At 44.5% G+C, this 21,143-nt stretch overlaps 1 protein-coding gene across 1 annotated transcript in view; it reads left to right on the forward strand.

Annotated features, from left to right (window-relative positions):
* Window positions 1–2,506: 2,506 nt before the first annotated feature.
* Window positions 2,507–21,143, forward strand: part of LARP1 (La ribonucleoprotein 1, translational regulator) — a 57,210-nt gene continuing 38,573 nt past the window's right edge. Inside the window, exon 1 of the mRNA XM_044281186.1 lies at window positions 2,507–2,942. Coding sequence (XP_044137121.1) covers window positions 2,714–2,942 — 229 coding nt within the window. The 5' untranslated portion in view covers window positions 2,507–2,713. The remainder of the gene's footprint in view (window positions 2,943–21,143) is intronic.

Consider the following 21,143-nt stretch of genomic DNA (forward strand, 5'->3'; position numbering starts at 1 on the left):
CCAGCACAACCGTGGATCTACTGTCCTAGACTCACAGCATCATAGTGATCTAGTTCCCACCTAACCATGGGTCTACTGTCCTGGAGTCACAGCATCAAAGTCATCTAGTTCGAGTCTGACCGTGAGTCTACTGTCCTGGACTCACAACATCATAGTGGATCTAGTTCCCACCTAACCATGGGTCTACTGTCCTGGACTCACAGCATCATAGTAATCTAATAGTTCCAGCACAACCGTGGATCTACTGTCCTAGACTCACAGCATCATGGTGATCTAGTCCCAGTCTGACCGTGAGTCTACTGTCCTGGACTCACAGCATCATAGTGATCTAGTCCCAGTCTAACCGTGAGTCTACTGTCCTAGACTCACAGCATCATAGTGATCTAGTTCCAGTCTGACCGTGAGTCTACTGTCCTGGACTCACAGCATCATAGTGATCTAGTTCCAGTCTGACCGTGAGTCTACTGTCCTGGACTCACAGCATCATAGTGATCTAGTTCCAGTCTGACCGTGAGTCTGCTGTCCTGGACTCACAGCATCATAGTGATCTAGTTCCCACCTAATAATGGGTCTACGGTCCTAAACTCACAGCATCATAGTGATCTAGTTCCAGTCTGACCGTGAGTCTACTGTCCTGGACTCACAGCAACATAGTGATCTAGTTCCCACCTAACCATGGGTCTACTGTCCTGTACTCACAGCATCATAGTGATTTAGTTCCAGTCTGACTGTGAGTCTACTGTCCTGGACTCACAGCATCATAGGGATCTAGTCCCAGTCTGACTGTGAGTCTACTGTCCTGGACTCACAGCATCATAGGGATCTAGTCCCAGTCTAACCGTGAGTCTACTGTCTTAGACTCACAGCATCATAGTGATCTAGTTCCAGTCTGACTGTGAGTCTACTGTCCTGGACTCACAGAATCATAGCGATCTAGTTCCAGTCTGACCGTGAGTCTACTGTCCTGGACTCACAGCATCATAGTGATCTAGTTCCAGTCTGACCGTGAGTCTGCTGTCCTGGACTCACAGCATCATAGTGATCTAGTTCCCACCTAATAATGGGTCTACGGTCCTAAACTCACAGCATCATAGTGATCTAGTTCCAGTCTGACCGTGAGTCTACTGTCCTGGACTCACAGCAACATAGTAATCTAGTTCCCACCTAACCATGGGTCTACTGTCCTGTACTCACAGCATCATAGTGATTTAGTTCCAGTCTGACTGTGAGTCTACTGTCCTGGACTCACAGCATCATAGGGATCTAGTCCCAGTCTAACCGTGAGTCTACTGTCCTAGACTCACAGCATCATAGTGATCTAGTTCCAGTCTGACTGTGAGTCTACTGTCCTGGATTCACAGAATCATAGCTATCTAGTTCCAGTCTGACCGTGGGTCTGCTGTCCTGGACTCACAGCATCATAGTGATCTAGTTCCCACCTAACCATGGGTCTACGGTCCTAAACTCACAGGATCATAGTGATTTAGTTCCAGTCTGACTGTGAGTCTACTGTCTTAGACTCACAGCATCATAGTGATCTAGTAGTTCCAGCTGACACATGAGTCTACTATCCTGTACTTACAGCATCATAGTGATCTAGTTCCCGTCTAACCGTGGATCTAATGTTCTGGACTCACAGCCTCATAGTAATCTACTTCCAGCCTGACTGTGGGTCTACTTCCTAGACTCACAGCATAGGGCCCCAATCATACGACCGTATTTTTGTGCTGCATCTGATCCACATTTTTTGCAGAACGGATGCGGTATAATTCATTTCAATGAGGCTGAAAAAAATGTGAACAGCACACAATCTGTATCCATATGTCTGTTCTGTAGCCTCGCAAAAAAGATAGAACATGTCCTATTCTTCTCCATTTTGCGGACAAGAAAAGGCAGTGTTACAACGGAAAAAATATGGACGTCATCCGTATTTTTTGCAGATCCGCATTTTGTGGATTGCAAAATACATACAGTTGGTTGCGTGATCTAGTTCCAGCCTGACTGTAGATCTACTGTCCTGGACTTACACCATCACTGCGGGGGTCTTCTCAACCCCTCTCCATTCACCAGAGCTGCTGAGAACTTGGATGAAGGTCACATCTGGCGTACATGTAATGTTCCTGTACCGCACATGTGAACAGAATCCTATCTACATTGGCCTTTCATAACCCAGATACAACTCAGGAATGGCTACTTATCTGGAAACCCCTGACACAGTGCAATGTTCTCCAGAAACTACAACTCCCAGCATGCCTTGGCACTTTACGCTGGGGGTTGTAAGTGTGCACAGATTAGAGACCACTGCCTCATGAACTACAACTCCCAGCAAGCCCTGGCACTTTACGCTGGGGGTTGTATGTGTGCACAGATTAGACCACTGCCTCATGAACTACAAGTCTCAGCAGGACAAAGCGCGGACGAGGCATGAATGGGGCTCCAGCTGACCCTCAGCCCAGATCCCCGCCCCTTCCCTCCTCCCCACGGGCCCGGCGGGAGCGCGCACGTCGGCGTGTCTCAGAGCGCGTCCCCGCACAGCCCATCGCGTGGTCTTCCTTGGCTTCCATATTGCGGCGATAGCCTCGGGATTCCGCCCGGTGATCGAGCGTCCGGTGTCCAGCGATCTCCTCCTCTTATCCTTACGTGATCCGTGCAGAGAGGGAAGCCCGGCTGGTCGGAGCGCTGATCCCCGCCCGGGTGGTGGTGGGCAAGGGAGATGGCGACTCAGGTAGAGGCTCCGCTTATGCCACCGCCGCCCCTGCAGCAGCAGCCACCACCGGACGCGGAGGAGAGACGGTCGGAGGGAGGCAAACCAGAGCACGGGCAGGACGGCGACGATGGGCCGGGGCGCAAGGAGTTTGTGGAAGCTCCACCGCCCAAGGTGAACCCCTGGATCAAAGGCAATGGGGGCCCCGGGGGGCCGGTGAACGGACAGATCTCCGCAGGTGGGTTATCGCCTTGTGCTGGGGGGTGCACCGGTCTCTGCATGGGCACGCGGCTGCAGGGTGGCATGTTCTGGACTTTAGTTGTTTGCGGGCGGTGCTGCCAGGGGCTCTCCAGGGCCATGTGCTTGTCATGAGCGGCTTTTTTTTTTTTTTTTTTTTTTTTAATGTAATTTTTTGGGGGTCATTATGTTCGACTTTGTATGAATTATTGAGGCGCTTATAAGGTCACCTGCTTGTCCCCCCCCCCCCAGGCTTGTGACACGGGAGATATGGGGGGCGGTGACTGGTCGAGGGGGAGGAGGTGGGGTGTCCATTACCCAGTCCACCCTTTGATGACACTGCAGTCTGGCCTGGGAGGTGGGTGGAGGATAGCTGGCTCCTTACCAGCAGCACCCCCAGACATTCGATGGGTCCCCATTGCAATGCGTGTGACGCCATGTGGGTGGAGTGTGCTGCTGGCGGCGGAGGGGTTAATCGCAGGGGTCCGCTGTGGAACGTACCACTCGTGTGGGCCAAAAGAACGTTTCCTAATGGACCGTTCCATTCAAGAACGCCCAGAGTCCAACGTTCCATTTTGGAGCGTTCACGGTCCAACGTTCTGCAGGCCCCGCCCACCTCGGCTACCCAGCATTCCTCTGCAGACAGGCAACGTGGGTCGCTGTACCTAGGCCTGAGCGCCTGTCTGCACCGTGCACACGGGCCCTGCTCGCCATGTGGGTGCGCCGGCGGCCGACTGCCTTATAGGCGCCTCCGTCGCCTGACTGGGCCTTGGCGAGCCTCCCGTGCTTGGCTGGCACTCTGCGCGCCTGCCCTGCGCTCATATAAATAGCTCGGGTGCTCTTCCCAGGCTATAAGTGGCAGTGGGACTTGGTACAGCTCCCATGTGCAGCCAGACGCACGTATGTGTGCAGCTGTACTTCAGGTGACAGGCCCTCCGAGATACCAGGGCTCAGCTTATGGTTAAATGTCATATTGTCATCACCCTCTGCTGCCCCAGACTCGGTGGTGTGTCCAGGGTGGTCCGTAACGGGGCTTCCAGCCTGCAGTTATGGATGACTGTGTACAGGACCCCCGCCAGTCAGCTGGTCATCAATATTAAAGTTGTGGAAAACCCTTTTTAATATCAGATCGGTGGGGGTCTGACTCCAAGCACCCCACCGATCAGCTGCAGGCTTGGCCACTACAGAGCGGATGGAGCCTTCTGCTTCTGGGTCTGTCTACTGTTTCCTGCAGCTGATCGATCGCTAGGGGTCAGGGGTGCCGTCGCCCAATCCCCCCTCCAAATCTCATATTAAGAACATCCGATTACATGGGGTCCGCGATCTGCTACCAACTGTCCACACCGCAAAAAAGTAGTGCATACGCTATATTTTTATTTTTTTTGCGGTGTGGAGGCAAGGACAGAAAACCCACGGAAGCATTCTGTAGTGCTTCAGTGGGCATCCGGTCCGCACCGCATCTCCCGGATTGCGTACCCATTCAAGATTGCAGGGTGCACACAGTTGTTGCCAGCACTTTGCGGGACGAGCCCTTACAAATAGTATTATGGCATTTGTGGGGAATGTTCTTCTCAGACATGGCTGGGCAATATTGACAACAGAAAATGCTTCCAGTTAATCTTAAATTGTGAAACATGTTGGTTTCCCATAATAAGTCGAGCCTTTTTCTGGGTAAAGGGCATCTGTCAGCAGTTTTGTACCTATGAAACTGGCTGACCTGTTACATGTGCACTTGGCAGCTGAAGTCATCTGTGTTGGTCAGAGAACAACACAGTCTTTAGGAGCAATGGGGGCATTGCCCTTACATGTAGAGGCTATGCTCTGTAATTGCCAACCCCCTCTCCACTTTGACCAGGCAGTGAAAATGTAATCGCAGAACCTCTAGGTGTACCGGCAACACCCCCCTTGCTCCTAGAGACTCATTTGCATAGATTAAAACTTTATTTTTTGGAGCAATGCGGGCGCATATGACCATGGGACCAACACAATGTCTTCATCTGCCAAGTGCACATGTAACAGGTCAGTCAGTGTCATAGGTACAAATCTTCTACAAAGGTTGCAAACTCTGAGATTGCAGCTTTTGAAACGTCATTTGCGTAAACATTTTTTGCTGAAATGGCCTTTTTTATATCCCACACTTGCCACTTCTGAAAAGGGCAGAATTGCCATAGTTTACACCAGTGTTCAGACGCAAGAGATGATTGAAATCTATGCAAGAGTTGATCTCATTCTTGGCACGTGGACTGCTGAAGGATGTGCTTAGTTTATGACGAGGTGGGTGCCTCATTGTAAATAAGGGCCACTTCCGGTGGATGGGGGGGATGTCAAAACGGTTGTAGAAAATGTCAGTCTTGATCAGTAGTGGCCCCCATTGTTCTTAAAGTGTATCAACTCTTTTGCATTAATCAATCTTAGGCTACATGCACACGAACGTTGTTCGTTTCTGTGTTTTTTTGTTTTTTTTACGGATCCGCAATTTGTGGACTGCAAAACGCATACGGTCGTGTGCATGTAGCCTTACAATTTTTGTCCATTATATGACTTGAATGTGGCATTTTTTAGCATCTCCTGTCCACTGCCAACAGGTGGAAGAGGAGACTGACATGAATGTGCTCGATCAAGGAAATGCGGTCCATGTGTCAACCACAGCTTTTTTGACCCCCAACTGACTGAATCATAGTGATTAATACTGTTAGTTCCTATAATAAATTCCTATGATAGTCAGGAGAGCTAACGGAGGACATTATAGAGAAGTACTGACCCGCATGGATGTGAATAAAGCACTTGGGCTGACACAGAAGTTGCCTATTTGGTGCAGTCTCTTTGTATGTCATGTCTGTAATCTGATTCTTCCGTGAGCTTGTCCATCTGGACATTGAACAGAAATTTCATAGTTCCTTTTGGACAGCTGATAACTGGAGAAAAATAAATTTGTTTAAGGCATATTACAAAGTTTCGTATAGTTAATTGAAGTATTCATTTATACAAAGTTGTAAAAAGTTATTGATTATTTAAATTGTTGCGTTTGAAATTGAGTAGGCAAACCTGTGACGCTGCTCCTTGTATAAGCTGCCCTTACACATAAGAGAAAAGTTGCTCCACTGTCTTAAGAATTACACGAGAATGTTTGTGATGGCAACGGTGGACTATTGTTTTCCAAAAATGTGATGTCAGTGTTTTTTGTTTTTTCATCCGTTGTCAGCTTAAACTCGGTGTATAGCATGATCAGCAGGTCATTTGACACTGTAAGCCCACTTGTGTGTTTTTTATTTTATTTATTCTTTTCCCCCTCCATGATCTGCCAGGTAAGTCTGGCTGTGGCATCAATATCAATGAAATGTCACATTGACAGTCACGTTCTGGTGATGCAATATCACACCTATTTTTACCGTAATGTCTTATTTCTCCATTTTTAGAACAGTGTGTCCAGATCTTTTATTTCTGTAAAATTAAAGGGATTGTCCATTGAGGAGATCCACTTTTGCTAATGCAGCCTCTCGTTGATGATTGGATTACTCAGGATCCAGCAGACGATAGCCAAAAAACATCCAGTAGTCAGGTGGACCCTTCACAACTCAGACAGTAAGAGCTTATGCACACAACCTCAATTGGTGTGGGAAACACCCATGTGTTGGCCACATCTTCTGAACCAAGCATGTTTCTTTTGACCCAAACTAAGATCATCGTAGTGATTTATGATGCAGTCAGTTCAGGTATGGAAGACGCAGCTGACAAGCCGGATGTGTTTCCTTATCCGAGCCAGAGCCTTAATGACTTGTGCTAACTACCTTTAGTCATAATTCAGAATTTGATAAGTATATGAATATTTGCTGTGGTAGACCTTTTTGCAATGAAGAGCAGCCATTTTGGTTGACAACTTTGAACTAGCTTCTTGGGTAGTCGTTGAATTGTTTTTGATGGAATTTATGGATTATGGATAAATGGTTAAATTTCATCAGTCAACTCATTTCCTGTTAAAAAAAAAAAATGGCCACCTACTACTAAACCGAAAACTGCCCATATCTTTAAGTAAATCAAATGTGTTAGGCTCAGTGCCAAAATGTAGGTGAGAGCTTTGGCAGAGCTCCATATGAAATGGCCAAGCAAGGAAGTGTTGCCTAAAGCTATCATCTTTGGAAGCGTTTGAGACGGGAGTTAGAACGGTTGCTAACAGCGCCGGAAGGATCCTGTCAGTCTATTATCCATAAGGAGAGCAGAGAATAACTCATCTGCCCGGAGTCTGAATTGTTGTAGTTCATACACAGCCATATTGTGCCTTCTTATGGCAAAATTATATAAGTAATGATTCTAGAAGATTTTTTTTCCTGTCAGACTCCTTCAGAAGAAACCATTGCATACAGTGGCTGCTCTAGGATGCTAAATCATTGAGCCAAACGTGACCACAGCCTGCCATGGCTGGACAGCGCAGTCACTTGACATTACTTCATGTTAATGCTATGTGACTGCAGCCACCAATCCTTACTAAGGGTTTTTTGGGCAGACAAGTCAGAATCCTGAACAGCCGCCTTAAATTTCTCATTTAATGGTTCCATTTATCTATAGTGTACATTTTAGGTTAGGTTCACGTTTGAAAAATCATTAAAATAAAGTAGCCTAAATGGGAGGAAACCCCAAACACTGAAGCGTGTTTATAACCGGGGGAGCAATTCCTCCGCATGTGATCCTTTGCTAGCGGCAATACCCAGCAAAAATGTATACAATGGAGGATGTCGGCAGTGGACCATATGAACCACAAAGGCATCCTACACAAGATGGAGTAGTGTGTGGATGAAAATATACAAACGCAAATGGTGATCTCACTATGGAGGTATGTGGGAGCTTGGCTGTAAAGTTGTATCTTGGCACCTCTCAGGCCATGTTCACACACACCATAGGTAGTCTAGTGGTAGAAACCCATGCCACACTGAGATACCTTGATGGTGGTGCAAAAGGGCTCTGTTGTGTTCCTGACTGGAATACATTGGCTAAAGTCTTTTTTTACCTCAGCCTGAGGGATTAGCCAGTGTTGTCAGTTGCATATCATTCTGGTGCACCTTTTGCAGTGATTTTAGGTTCACGTTTGGGTTAAGCGCAATGGTTCTTGTCGAGCTGAGACAGAAACCAGCTGGACTCCCGCCGGATCCTATTATAGTCAATGGGATCTGACGGTGAACGGCAGTATCCGTCTAGGCCGCTCACAAGTGTGAACCTACTCTAACTTTTAATCTTCAGAGTCTCACTGAGGTTTTTTTTTTTTAGCGACCTCCTAGACAATGGATGTGAGGCCATATTGAGTGCCGAATGATGAAACAAGTCCGTTGATGCTTGTTCAAAGTGCCTTCACCCCAACCGGCAGCACATTCCCAGTTGTCCCAAGCAGTGCTGCCAACGGGTCAGATTTTTCACTGGACTGTACTGTGTGGTAGACTGCCTTATTCTGTCCGTTAAAAAAAAATGGTAAAAAAAAGTCAGCTTAAGAGTCCAAAGACTGCCTAGTTCAAGACAATGTACATATCGTGGCATAATTTTGACTGACTCTGGGGTATTCAAACCTATACCTCTAGGAAATTCCCTTGGGGTGTCATAATGCTATGTGAACCCAGCCTAAATCATTGTTCCTGGGCCGCAGAGCGCTGTCTAGAGAAGACCGCATGATCTGCTTCCTAGGAACGATGACTGTGGTGTCCATATCTCGGGATCGTTTCATTCGATGAACGAGCATTTCAATCCTTCGAGTGATATGCTCGTCCTTTACACAGGCCGATTCTTGAGAGCAAGCGTTTATAGGTAGTAGGAACGCACTTTCCAGATAATCGGGCTGTGTAAATTCGGCTTTCAAAAAGTGCCCACACCCCCTGGGGAGTTCAGAGACATAACGGGTCAACTTTACAGAAACTAGTGCTTACACCAGTTCTGACAGGACATATGTGAACAATAAAGTTACCCTCATTCACAGTGCGCATCATCTCCTCATACAGCTGATCCGGTGTCGGACCCCTGCCGATCTGATATTGATGACTTATCCTGAGGACAGGTCATCAATATTAAAAGCCTGGGCAAGGAAGTATAACACAAGGAGTGACTTCAATAAGTCATAACTAGAGATGAGCAATTTTTCCACTTATGAAATTCGTTCACACTGCGTTTGGTGGTAAAAGCTGAATTGAGTTACGGATTCCATTACCACAGACCATAGCGCAATTCTATGACGGAATGCTTGTGAAGGCATTCCGTCATAGAATTGCGTTACGGTCCGTGGTAACGGAATCCATAACCCAATTCACCTTTTACCACCAAACGAAGTGTGAACGAATTTCAAAATATGAAATTCACTCATCTCTTGTCATAACCAGAAAACAATTAATCTGTTTTACATATAGACTGTTAATATGCGATGAAAAAAACGTAGAAAAGAATAAAAAACTCCTGGGGGGGGGGACGTGATTTCATTAGGGTGTGTTTCGCTGCCACTAATGTTATTTAATACATTAGTTTATGAGAAGTTTATTATATTTCAACACTTTACTACCATTTGCTGGTCCACATTGGAATATACCTGCCATAGGCTGGGGCCTGTACAAGGCTACCAGGCCTATCGCCTCCAAGGTACGGCTTTTCCAATCTCACCATCTTTAATGCTGTGGCCACAATTGGCCATGACATCTGTGGGTTTGCAATAACGCGGATCAGACATTTGACCCAGGTGTCCTCTGTGTGAAACAGCAGGCACCTAGCAGCTATAGTGCCCACTCCTCTGATCTTTAATGGGAACCTGCCATCAACTTTATGCTGCCCGTATTAACAGCAGAATAAAGTAAAGACAGGGGAGTTGATTTCAGCGGTCTGTCGTTTAAGTTAAAAGTAAGTGGTTGCCGAGAACCAACATCACATTCATTGCAGACTGGGCCTGGAAAAGAGTCATGGTTATTCATGATCTCCTGCCCACCTGCTGATGACTGACCGTCTTCTATCTAGTTTTCTCCCTTTCTCTCTAGGAGAGAACTGCCAATCATCAGCAGATGGGTGAGAGTGCAGGAGATTCTGAATTTGGTCTCTTTTCCAGGCCTGTGCTGCAATGATTATGATGCTGGTTCTTGGAAACCACTTTTAGCTCATGAGTGACACACCGCTGAAATTAGCATTTCTGTCACTGTGAGGTCAGCATGGCGTTAATGACATGTTCCCTTTAAAGACCCATGTACAGCACATCTCCTCGTCAAGGGGTTAAGTTGTACTCCTTTTACAGTTGGATGCATACCCACAACAAGCTAATGCTCTATATTTGCCACTTAAAGTGGCCATAAGATAAGCTGGCTGGACCCGCTGATGAACTTCTGTGTATGTTCTTCTTCTAAAGGTCCTTTAAGCAGGCCGATCATCAACAGTTGATCGTATGAATGCTTGTTCTTGAGGAAACGCTTATTCATCAGGTGAAAGCACCGTTGATGTGGACACCAAAATTGTTTCTGGACAGAAGATTGTTCCCGAAACAAAGAGTGGCTGGTCTGGCATGAGTGCTGTAACTGGCTACTCCAAGAACTCCCATAGAAATTATTGTGGGAGGGGGGGGGGGGGGCATTCCACAGGGTATGGGGTCCCCTGTTCTTGTGATCTTTGGGGGTACCAGCAGTAGGACCTCCACCAATCTAATAGTTATCCCCTATCCTGTGGATGTGGAATAACTTCCCATAAACGGAATACCCCTTTACCTCTCTCAAAGGCAGAATAGGGGAAATCAGGAATCGGCATGGTCATGGTTGAGTCAGAGCAAACGGCTGGGTCCTTTAACTCTAAGTGGAACCTTGGGTGCACACCCCTCTGTTCAGAATCGGACCAAAAGTTGTTGTTTTTTTTCCCCCCCTTTAGGCAGGAAAGGGGCATTAAAAGGACATGCATGAACTATATCTGTTACAATTAGTTCTTTTCAATTGGTATTTTCACACAAGATTGTATTTCGTTAAGTATAGCCTAGAAATTTGAAGCAAGCCCCATAATTGTTTTCTCATGGATCCAGCTATTCTATTAATCGTGGCCTTCTACAGCCAGGATATAATTTACAGTGTTTATGGCCAGTTTATAGGGCAGAGGATATCTGTATCTCTTTAAAGAGTTTGCGCACTTTGGAATAAATACACCACAAATTATCTTGATTGAAAGGTTGCCCTGCCAGGGCTAACTTGAGTGTCACTAAGTTTTCAAAAAACTGTTATGTCATAGAGACACAGTAAAGGTTTTGAATGTAGGGGGTCTGAGTGCTAAGACCCCCACCAGTCTCTAGAATGAGAAGAGACAAGCACCCATCTCAATTCCATCCTCTGCAGTGAGGAGAGAGAACGTGTTGTACGAGCTCCTCTCTAATCGTTCTAGGGTTCAGTGGGGGTCTTCACACTCCGATCCCCAACAATCAAAACTTTTGATTTGTCTCTGACCTTCCAGGGTATGTTAATATTGAAATACCATAAAAGGCCTTTTTAGTGTGAGAACTACATGCACCATTACTGGGCCATATCCTAATGTCCTAGACAACCCCACAGAAATACACCTGGTTCCTTCCCTGGATCTACCTACACTAACTGTTAAGTTGTCCGGTTAATATGAAAACAAAAATCGGACATCATATAGTACGTAATCTATTTAGCTAGAACCAGCCTTGTACTTGATATGAATCCAGAGCTCCCCCATTCATTCTAGTTGCACTGGATGATTTTCTTCAAGCTGGCAGTGCAGAGGACGTATCCTTTCTCGGGAAAGAGTCCCTTCTGCTGCAGTTTAGCAGGTGTGTCCTTTCAGCTGAAGCTCACTCCCTGTAAGGCCGAATGCACACGGCCGTGAGCGATCCGTGGAACCACGGGTTGGATTCCTGCTGAGAGCAGGAGCGCACCGTGTCATTGGTTGCTATGATGCTGTGCGCTCCCTGCTGCCGCCGCAATACAGTAATGCACTGGTATGATCTATACCAGTGTATTACTGTACTGTGGCGGCAGCAGAGAGCGCACGGCGTCATAGCAACCAATGACGCCGTTCGCTCCTGCTCTCAGCAGGAATCCAGCCCGTGGCCCTGTGCATTCGGCCTAACGGTCACAGCTGCTAACAGTAAATGCAGTTGGAAGCAACTGAAGTATGGACCTGTGCCTGGTAAACTATAAAGGACATGGCACTGCAGCCCTTTCAGTCCGTTAAGAGTAGAATGCCCATGGATCTTATATTAAAGGGGTTCTCCAAGTTTTTGTAAAAAGGGGGTAGTTAAAAAAGAGAACCATACTTAAATTTAAAATGTCCTGTGACAATCCACCTATCCATGCTGTATCTATATGGATGACATCACTTTCATCTGTCCTGTGACTGCTGCAGCTTGCTGTGTTCACATGTACCATAAATGGCTGCAGGCCCACAGGGAAGCGGAACAGCGGCGCTGGGCATTTTAAAGGTAGGTGCAGGTTTTTTCTTTCCTCCGTGAAATTTTTCCAAAGTCTTGGAGAACCTCTTTAATGAGCAATCCTAAAGACATAAGTCCTGGATTACCCCTTTAATTTTCTTAGTGATTCGCCTTGGATCACCCATATTGTTTTCAGGTCTACGCTTCCTGAGAGAGTAGAAATTTCACCCGATAGTTGATTAGTCAAATGAGTTAATTCCAGTAGATTGTGGCCAGCTTTAGACTTTCTCCAAAGCTAGCATTCAGCCTGATTTTCCAAAGCGGTGCATGATAAAATAAAAAATATGGAAAAACAACTAAGTATTTACATACTGGGGCAGGTTGTGTGCATTTTCAGAGTGTTGGTATTACATCCTGACAGGTGCTTCACATAGAGGCAACCACGATTATGCGTTTTGTTCCGTTAATCACTTAATCTCTTCCATTCCAGCTAAATACATCTGCTGTATAACCAGGGCGAGGGTCAGATCAGATGCTGCCGGCATATGTTGGTTTTTGCCTTCATATTCAGGGAAATAAGCTTCATGTTTCGGGTGTCCACTTAAATTTGTTGCAAGATATGAAATCCATGTGGTATCTCTTGATTAGTCCTTCGGAGTGTGTGAAAGTGGTGTTCTGTGCCATAAATGTCTTTAGCGTGTCAGTTCCCTTCACATAGCTGAGGAGGAGGCCATAGTGCTTCCAGTGTGGACAGAAGATTCACCTGGACTAGGAGAACATGGAGTCTGCTTTTCCAGAACAATCCATTATACTTCTATTTTGGGACAGAAAAATGTCCTTGAGACAATCGTAAGCCTTTTGCAGTCCACAGACCATGGCTCTGCAAAAATACAGATGCATCTGTATGTCCGTTCCGCAAAGGATAGAACATGACCTATACTTGTCACAATTCAGATCCATGAATGTAGCATACATAAGGACCGCATCCGTATTTTGCAGATGTGTGGTTGCAGACCACAAAATGTTTACGATCGTGTGCATGAGACCTTAAAGGAGTTGTGCAGGCTGTATATATGGATGACCTATCCTCAGGATAGTTCCTCAATACCTGATCTGCGGGGTTCCAACACCCAGCATTCCTGCTGATTAGCTGCTTCCTCTAAATATGGGCGCATGCACACAACCATGGTTTTGGTCCACATCCGATCAGGTTATCTTTTCCTGGGCAGGTTAACCCTTTCTTGATTTTCATTTGTATTTTGGACAATGTCATCTGAAGATGATGGTGGAACAATGTGGGAACACAACCTACTGTATTAGTTTGTGTAGAGACCATTTTATGTAGAAAAGATCAAGCATTTTGGAATCCAGTGGTTAGGGCTGTCCCCGTTTAGGCCCTTTCTACAACACGTCCTGGAGATCCGCTCTCCCATATCTTCAAGAAGAAGGGACACAGTCTTACTGTACATTCAGTTCTACCAGTGTTAAACCTGGCAGGAATGCATTCCCTTTGACAGCAGGGAAGGAAACACCTTGTCAATTTATTTATACATTTATAGTAGGAAAAAGAGGAATGGCAAAATGTACAGGACAGTGGCTGTGCTTGGTATTGCAGCTCAGCCCAAATCATTTGGATGGGACTGAGCTGTGCCTAGGCCATGTCATGAATGTGACCTCATTAGCCTAGGAAGAGGCCAGAGTACCACGGCCGCTTCACGTAGCTGATCAGTGGGGGTCCGAGGATAAGCAATCAAAATCTCAAACCCCTTTAAAGTGAATGTCATTTGAAAATAACATTGTTTACATTTCAATTTAGTGTTAAAAGTATTTTTTTTAAAATATATATTTATGGATTTTTTTTTAATACTAAAACACTAAATTGAAATGTAAATGTCATTTTCATTGTCATATTTTTTTTTCAATGTCACAATCTGTATTTAAAAAGGTGTATAATCCTGCAGTATTCACTGGGTGTATGTGTGTATGTATGTATGTATGTATATGTATATATATGTGTATATATATATATATATATATATATATATATATATATATATATATATATATACACATACAGCTGTGCGCTACTGAGGGACACTTCAGAGTCAGTTTTTTTCATACAAATTTACTTAAAGGGGATGGCCATCTTCTGGTTACTGATGACAAATGCGTTTGTAAGATTATACAGCAATTATTATGGCCTTTGATGAAATTCTGCACCCTTTTTTACTTCATGAGGTATGCCCCTTGTTTACAAAGTCTTATGTAATGTCCAGAGAACTTTTACATAAAATGGCTGCTGATGGAGGTGATTTGCCTGGTCACATGACCCTCTATGTCAAACACACCTGTCATATGTACTTGTACTGTTGGGAGTTTAGTGTATTTGAATGGAGGTGATTTGGTCACATGACCCTCTATCAGCAGCCATTTTATGGACAGGACCTCTGTGTGGACAGCACAAATGGCCAGACAAACAAGGGGCATACCTTATGAAATATCAGAATTTGAACAAAGGCTATATTAGTAAGTGCCGTAAAGTCATCTCACAAACAGTGGTCAACCCCTTTGATAAAATATATATGAAAAACTATCCTTATCATTCCCCAACACATTACAAAAATTTTTTAAACAATGGGATATTTTTGTTGGTGACTTATTCCCTTTTAAAGGGAACATGACAGTTTGAAAATGCAGTGCAGTCTGCAGGCAGCATGATATAGAGCAGGACGAGCTGAGAAGATTGATATATAGATCAGTGGGAAAAGATTCAGTATAAGGGCTCGTTCACACAAACGTGTGAAGCCCGTGCTGTGGACCGCAAATTGCAGCCTGCAATGCCGGAGGCGCATGGAGATGGCAGACCAATTCACTTGAAATGGTTTGCGATCCTTCCGTTCCGCAAAAAGATTAACTTGCTCTATCTTTTGGTGAGGAAGCACAGAACGGAACCCCAGAAAGCACTCCGTAGTGTTGCGTTCCGCATCTCCGGATTTGCGGACACATTGAAATGAATGGGTCCGCATCCGTGATGCGGAATGGCCACGGAACTGTGCCCGTGTATTGCGGATTCGGCATCAACGAGCCCTAACTTGTATTTCTTTCATTTAAATTTCTGCTCATTCTTGGCTTTGAAGTCATGGACCTCCTCCTCCGACCATATGTATTTTGCGGTCTGCGGATGACATCCGTGTGCATTCCGTATTTTGAGCAACGGAACAGCTGACCCCCTAATAGAACAGTACTATCTATATCCGTAATGCGGGCAATAATAGGCCATGTATTTTTTTTTCCGGAACAGACATATGGAAACGAAACGCACACGGAGTAACTTCTGTGTTTTTTTTTTTTTGTGGGCCCATTGAAATGAATGGTTCCGCATACGGTCTGCCAAAAAAACTGACTGACACGGAAAGAAAATACGTTGGTGTGCATGAGTCCTTAATCTGCTCAGCTCCTCCTGTTCCGATACCACGTGCAGCATTCAGTCTTGCCCAAGGCATGTTTAGATGGGGCGTTAACAGCCCTTGTGTATGCAGCACATGCCCTGTATGTTGTGTCCCTATGGGTAAAAATACAGACCTTTAATTGCCATATGGTGCTCCCATAGAAGCAATACTTTTGGGCCATAATTCTTTCATAATGTGAAAGTCATTAATATGTCGATTAGAAATCTGGTGGTTTGCATGGTCACCATTTTGTCGTATGTAGCTGCAGGCTCATCTGTTGGTCTTAAAGGGAACCTGTCACCGGGATTTTGTGTATAGAGCCAAGGACGTGGGTTGCTATATGACAACTAGCACATCCGCAATACCCAGCCCCATAGCTCTATGTGCTTTTATTGTGTAAAAAAAAAAAGATTTGATACATATGCAAATTAACCTGAGATGAGTCCTGTATGTGAGATGAGTCAGGGACAGGACTCATCTCAGGTTAATTTGCATATGTATGAAATCTTTTTTTTTTTTACACAATAAAAGCACACAGAGCTATGGGGACTGGGTATTGCGGATGTGCTAGCGGCCATCTAGCAACCCATGTCCTCAGCTCTATACACAAAATCCCGGTGACAGGTTCCCTTTAAAGGGAGAGCATCACTAATATTTTGCCTTGAATTTTCTCCACTACAACGCCTGTCCAGTTTGTGTGGTTTTTGCGGTTGTGGGACTGTAGGTACTGTATTCATGATTGCCAGATATATATATTTTTTTTTGTAATTTTTTTTTTTTTAACCCTTTGACCTTCAGGACCAAAGCCCTGTATATGCACAGTACATCTGCTAACAAAATGCACCACCCAGCGCTGGTCTACTTCACTGCAACAGTGGGGAAGACTAACCTAGTTTGTATAGGCACCTTGGCAACTGGCTGGTGACTGACTCCTCTATGACTCCTATGTTTGTTTTTTGATCCCTATGACACCTTGTGGCTTTGAATCCTGAAGTTTGTAGTAACGGCGGTGCTGTTTGTGTTCACTCTATGGCCTCTATATAGCGCCTGTCAGCACTATATGAACCAGTTACTGTGCCAATAGATTTTGGTGTACAGGCCTGGCACTGCATGTGGTGGATTTCCTGCGATTAGAGGTTTGACTATTTGTTTGGGTGGGGGTTGCTTGTATTTGCTTATCCTCTGCTAGATGTGGAGGAGGGGAGACCTGTTTATCCAGCCCCACCCATTCCCTTGAAGACATTAATTGAAGAAAAGAGTCCCAGTGGTGGTTGACCTGGGGCACGTTCTCTAGAACCAGTTCTCGTTGAGTGGTATGGCCTGTGGGTAGGTTCACATGGAGTTTTTGGAGAAGGTTTTGAGGCAGATTTTCCTTCAGGTTTTTCAGCCAAAGCCAGACGTGGGTTTGATCGGTATGGGAAATATGAAGGAAGGACTTATACTTCTCCTTCCTGCTGGATCCACTTTTGGCTTAGACCTGCATAAAAATCTGCCTAGAGGTACATTTACATGACGGTATATCTTTTTCTATCTGCAAAACAGGGATTTTTTTTTTCTCCTCTCTTCCCCCATCATCTGTTTGCTTTCCGCATCCATATGTGCGTTCTGAAAAAAGATAGAACATGTCCTATACTTGCTGGCAAAATGCCAGCAAGTGAATGGGTGTGCCAAACGCATGTTTAATGGATCACAAAATACATATGGTCTTGTCAATGTACCCTTAGGCAGACCATACACTGCAGGCAGCTGTTCCCCTTGTCTAACCCCACACTTGATGTGTGAATAGCGAGAGGGGAGTAAGGCGCTGTGAGACTCCTCTGGCCAATGGCTTATCTCCCCTGAAAACAAATGGAGCAGGTATGCTGAAATTCAACAGCTACATCCTTCTCGCCACCAAAATCTCCTGTTACGTGAAGTCTAGACATCTGCATACACACTAGAACGGTGGCTGGTTCTGAAAAACACCACCATAATATGTAAGGAATCAAGTATGATGGTGATTTGGCAAAACCTCTTAAAGGGATTCTGTCACCTCTATCTGTAAAGAATAAATCAAGGCAACGGGACGTACTGTAGATTTCTTGATTTTATTCTTTACAGATATACTATGACCTGGATAAATGAGAACCTTCACAGACATTGTCGCCTCGTTTTCGGTTATAGAGATACGGACATGCACAGCTAGATCGCTGCTAGCATGTCCACAATATACCGGTCCTATAGGGCTGTGTGCTTTTATTTTGTTTAAAAAAAAGTTTGAGATATGTAAATGAGCCTTGTAAGGTGCCCAAGGGTCTGTACGAACCTTCCTGGTGCCCAGCCACGCCTGCCTGTGAAGGAGCCCAGCACCGCCTGTGTCCTCCGAATCTCATCCTTTCGTCAGTTAGATTGCCGTAATCTTGCGATGCGCAGTGCCAGTATAGTGTTCCTCCCCTTGCTGGCATCAGCCTCAGGGAAGGAACTGCGCATCGCGAGATTACGGCAATCTAACTGACGAAAAGGAAGAGATTCAGAGGACATAGGCGGTGCTGGGCTCCTTCACAGGCAGGCGTGGCTGGGCACCAGGAAGGTTCGTACAGACCCTTGGGCACCTTACAAGACTCATTTACATATCTCTAAAATCATTTTTTAAACAAAATAAAATCACACAGCCCTATAGGACAGGTATATTGCGGACATGCTAGTGGCGATCTAGCCGTGCATGTCCGTATCTCTAACCAGAAACGAGGTGACAGAATCCCTTTAAGACCTCCATACATGTTAACTATTGTCTTCCAAACTCAGTCTATGCCCTCCCTAAAGATATCATCTTTCACTAGGTAAGTCTTTGTCAGAAGTGTCTGCCAGCGCCTTTATCCTCACATAAATCAAGTCTGTATGTAATTGAGGTAGCTGGGCGCTATAGCTATCAGCAGGTAACTGCTGAAGGTGTATGGGTGCCTTTTTAGAGCTGTATCCAAGAACAATGGTTTAAAGGGGTTGTCTCGCTTCAGAAAGTGGCATTTATCATGTACAGAAAGCTAATACAAGGCACTTACTAATGTATTGTGATTACCCATATTGCCTCCTTTGCTGCCTGGGTTCATTTTTTTTCATCACATTATTCACTGCTTGTTTCCATGGTTACGACCACCTTGCAATCCAGCAGTAGTGGTCGTGCTTGCACACTATAGAAAAAAGCACCAGCCTATGTGAGCCCCCACCATCCTGGCCACCAAGAGAGGCAGGCACTTTTTCCTACAGTGTGCAAGCACGGCCACAGCTGCTGGATTGCAGGGTGGTCGTAACCATGGCAACAAGCAGTGTATAATGTGGTGGAAAAATGACTCCAGCCAGCAAAGGAAGCAATATGGAAAATCACACTACATTAGTAAGTGGCTTGTATTAACTTTATCTACATGATAAATGGGATTTGCTGAAGTGAGAGAACCCCTTTAATTCTTCAAGGTAGAAGACGCATGCTCGAAATATAAAGCGGATAAACTTGGCCCTGGTTGTCACTATGTGACCATCCTTGATATTACTACCATTGGTTACAAGGCAAAGCCATATGACTGTGTAGTTCTATGACTGGTGGATATTGTCACTGCTGCTGGTTATCTACCCAAAATCAGGGCGGAATTATTTAATATGCCAGTCACATATAGTCTTTCAACCCATTATATTCTCTCACCGTTGTTCACTAGCGTTAAAGGGGTTGTCCCTGCTGGACCTTCTCAGCATATGGATAGGAAATGCCAGATAGAAGCAGGTCTAATGGGTGGGAGACTTATCTCCAGAACATGGTCCTCCAAGAATAGAGATGGGGTCTGAGATCATGGGTTCCCTACTGATGGCATAAAGTAGTTAATTTCTTTAACCTGTCACCTATTTAACGGGATACCTCTTAATATAGAGTTGGCTGGTTTTGTCTTCACTCTATAAAGGACCAGTATATTTAATATGGAGTAATATGGTAGTACTGGCACACAGTACCTATGGGCCCATATGGCATACAATATGGACTGTGTATCGCCATATAGGGCCAGATTTATCATTACACTTACATCTTACTCAACTTTTACATATGTACAAAGTCACTTGGCTAAGGCTACTTTCACACTCGCGTTTTGTGCGGATCCGTCATAAACGGATCCGTTCAGATAATACAACCGTCTGCATCCGTTCAGAACGGATTATTTTGTATTATCTTTAACATAGCCAAGACGGATCCCTCTTGAACAGCATTAAAAGTCAATAGAGGACGGATCCGTTTTCTCAGTGAAAACAGATCCGTCCCCATTGACCTCCATTGTGTGCCAGGACGGATCAGTTTAGCTCAGTTTCATCTGACTGACACCTGAACTGATGCATTCTGAGCGGATCCTTTTCTATTCAGAATTCATTAGAATGCAAACTGATCCAATTTGGACCGCTTGTGAGAGCCCTGAACTGATCTCACTAACGGAAAGCCAAAACGCCAGTGGGAAAGTAAACAGTCAGATTTATTAATGGTCCTTTAATAGTGTGATAAATGAGGTTTGACGGTAGCAGTTTATCCTTCAGTAAGTGGCTTTAAAAAAGTTGCACGTCTTTACGAAAAAGTCGCACGTTTATAGGTTTCTGACAAGTCGCAAGATTTACTTATCAGTTGTACCTAAGAGAACAAGGTAAACATGGGCCCATCTTTGACAGATCTTTTTGATGATGATGATAAAAGAAGTAAACAATTTTACAGAAGCCGAAAAAATATTGAAAAGGTAAAAAAAGTGTAATAAGTGTGTATAGTGTAATATTTGAATGTGAAGTGCGTATTTTTTTTGTTGTCCCTTTTTAACATCCATTGTCATCTGTTCGTGGGATCGGCGCATGCAGTTATAGGACCCATTAACTTTAAATGTGGTCTGCGATACACATCAGACTGTCCTCGTTTATAGAACAAAAAAAAATTTTTTAACAGTGCAAAACCAAAAATTTTGGAATATATTTTTAGGAAACTAAAAAAAAACTTGTTATACTTTAATATTTAACCAAATATACATTAATAAAACATTATTAATTCTAGTAAAACAAAACTAAATTTATTTTCAACATTTTTACATTTAACTTTCAACATTTTTATAGGTTAAAAGATAAACTTTTTACTTTTTTTTTATTTTTTTTTCACTCACTGGAGTGAAATTACGCAATTTATTGCGTCTTTTAAATTGTCGCAATATTAAATCTGGCTAGAGATTTAATTACATAAGAAAACACGCCCACTTTCAGAAAACTGGCGAGCATAGCGCAGAGCCATAAAGTCGCACATTTGTGCGCAGTTTTACCAATTGCGCAAAGGTTTGCAACTTTTTTACGCCATAAATTTGACTTTAGCCAATGATTAATCTGGCCCATAGTG

This window comes from Bufo gargarizans, chromosome 2 (genome assembly GCF_014858855.1).
Source record: "Bufo gargarizans isolate SCDJY-AF-19 chromosome 2, ASM1485885v1, whole genome shotgun sequence".
NCBI lineage: Eukaryota > Metazoa > Chordata > Amphibia > Anura > Bufonidae > Bufo > Bufo gargarizans.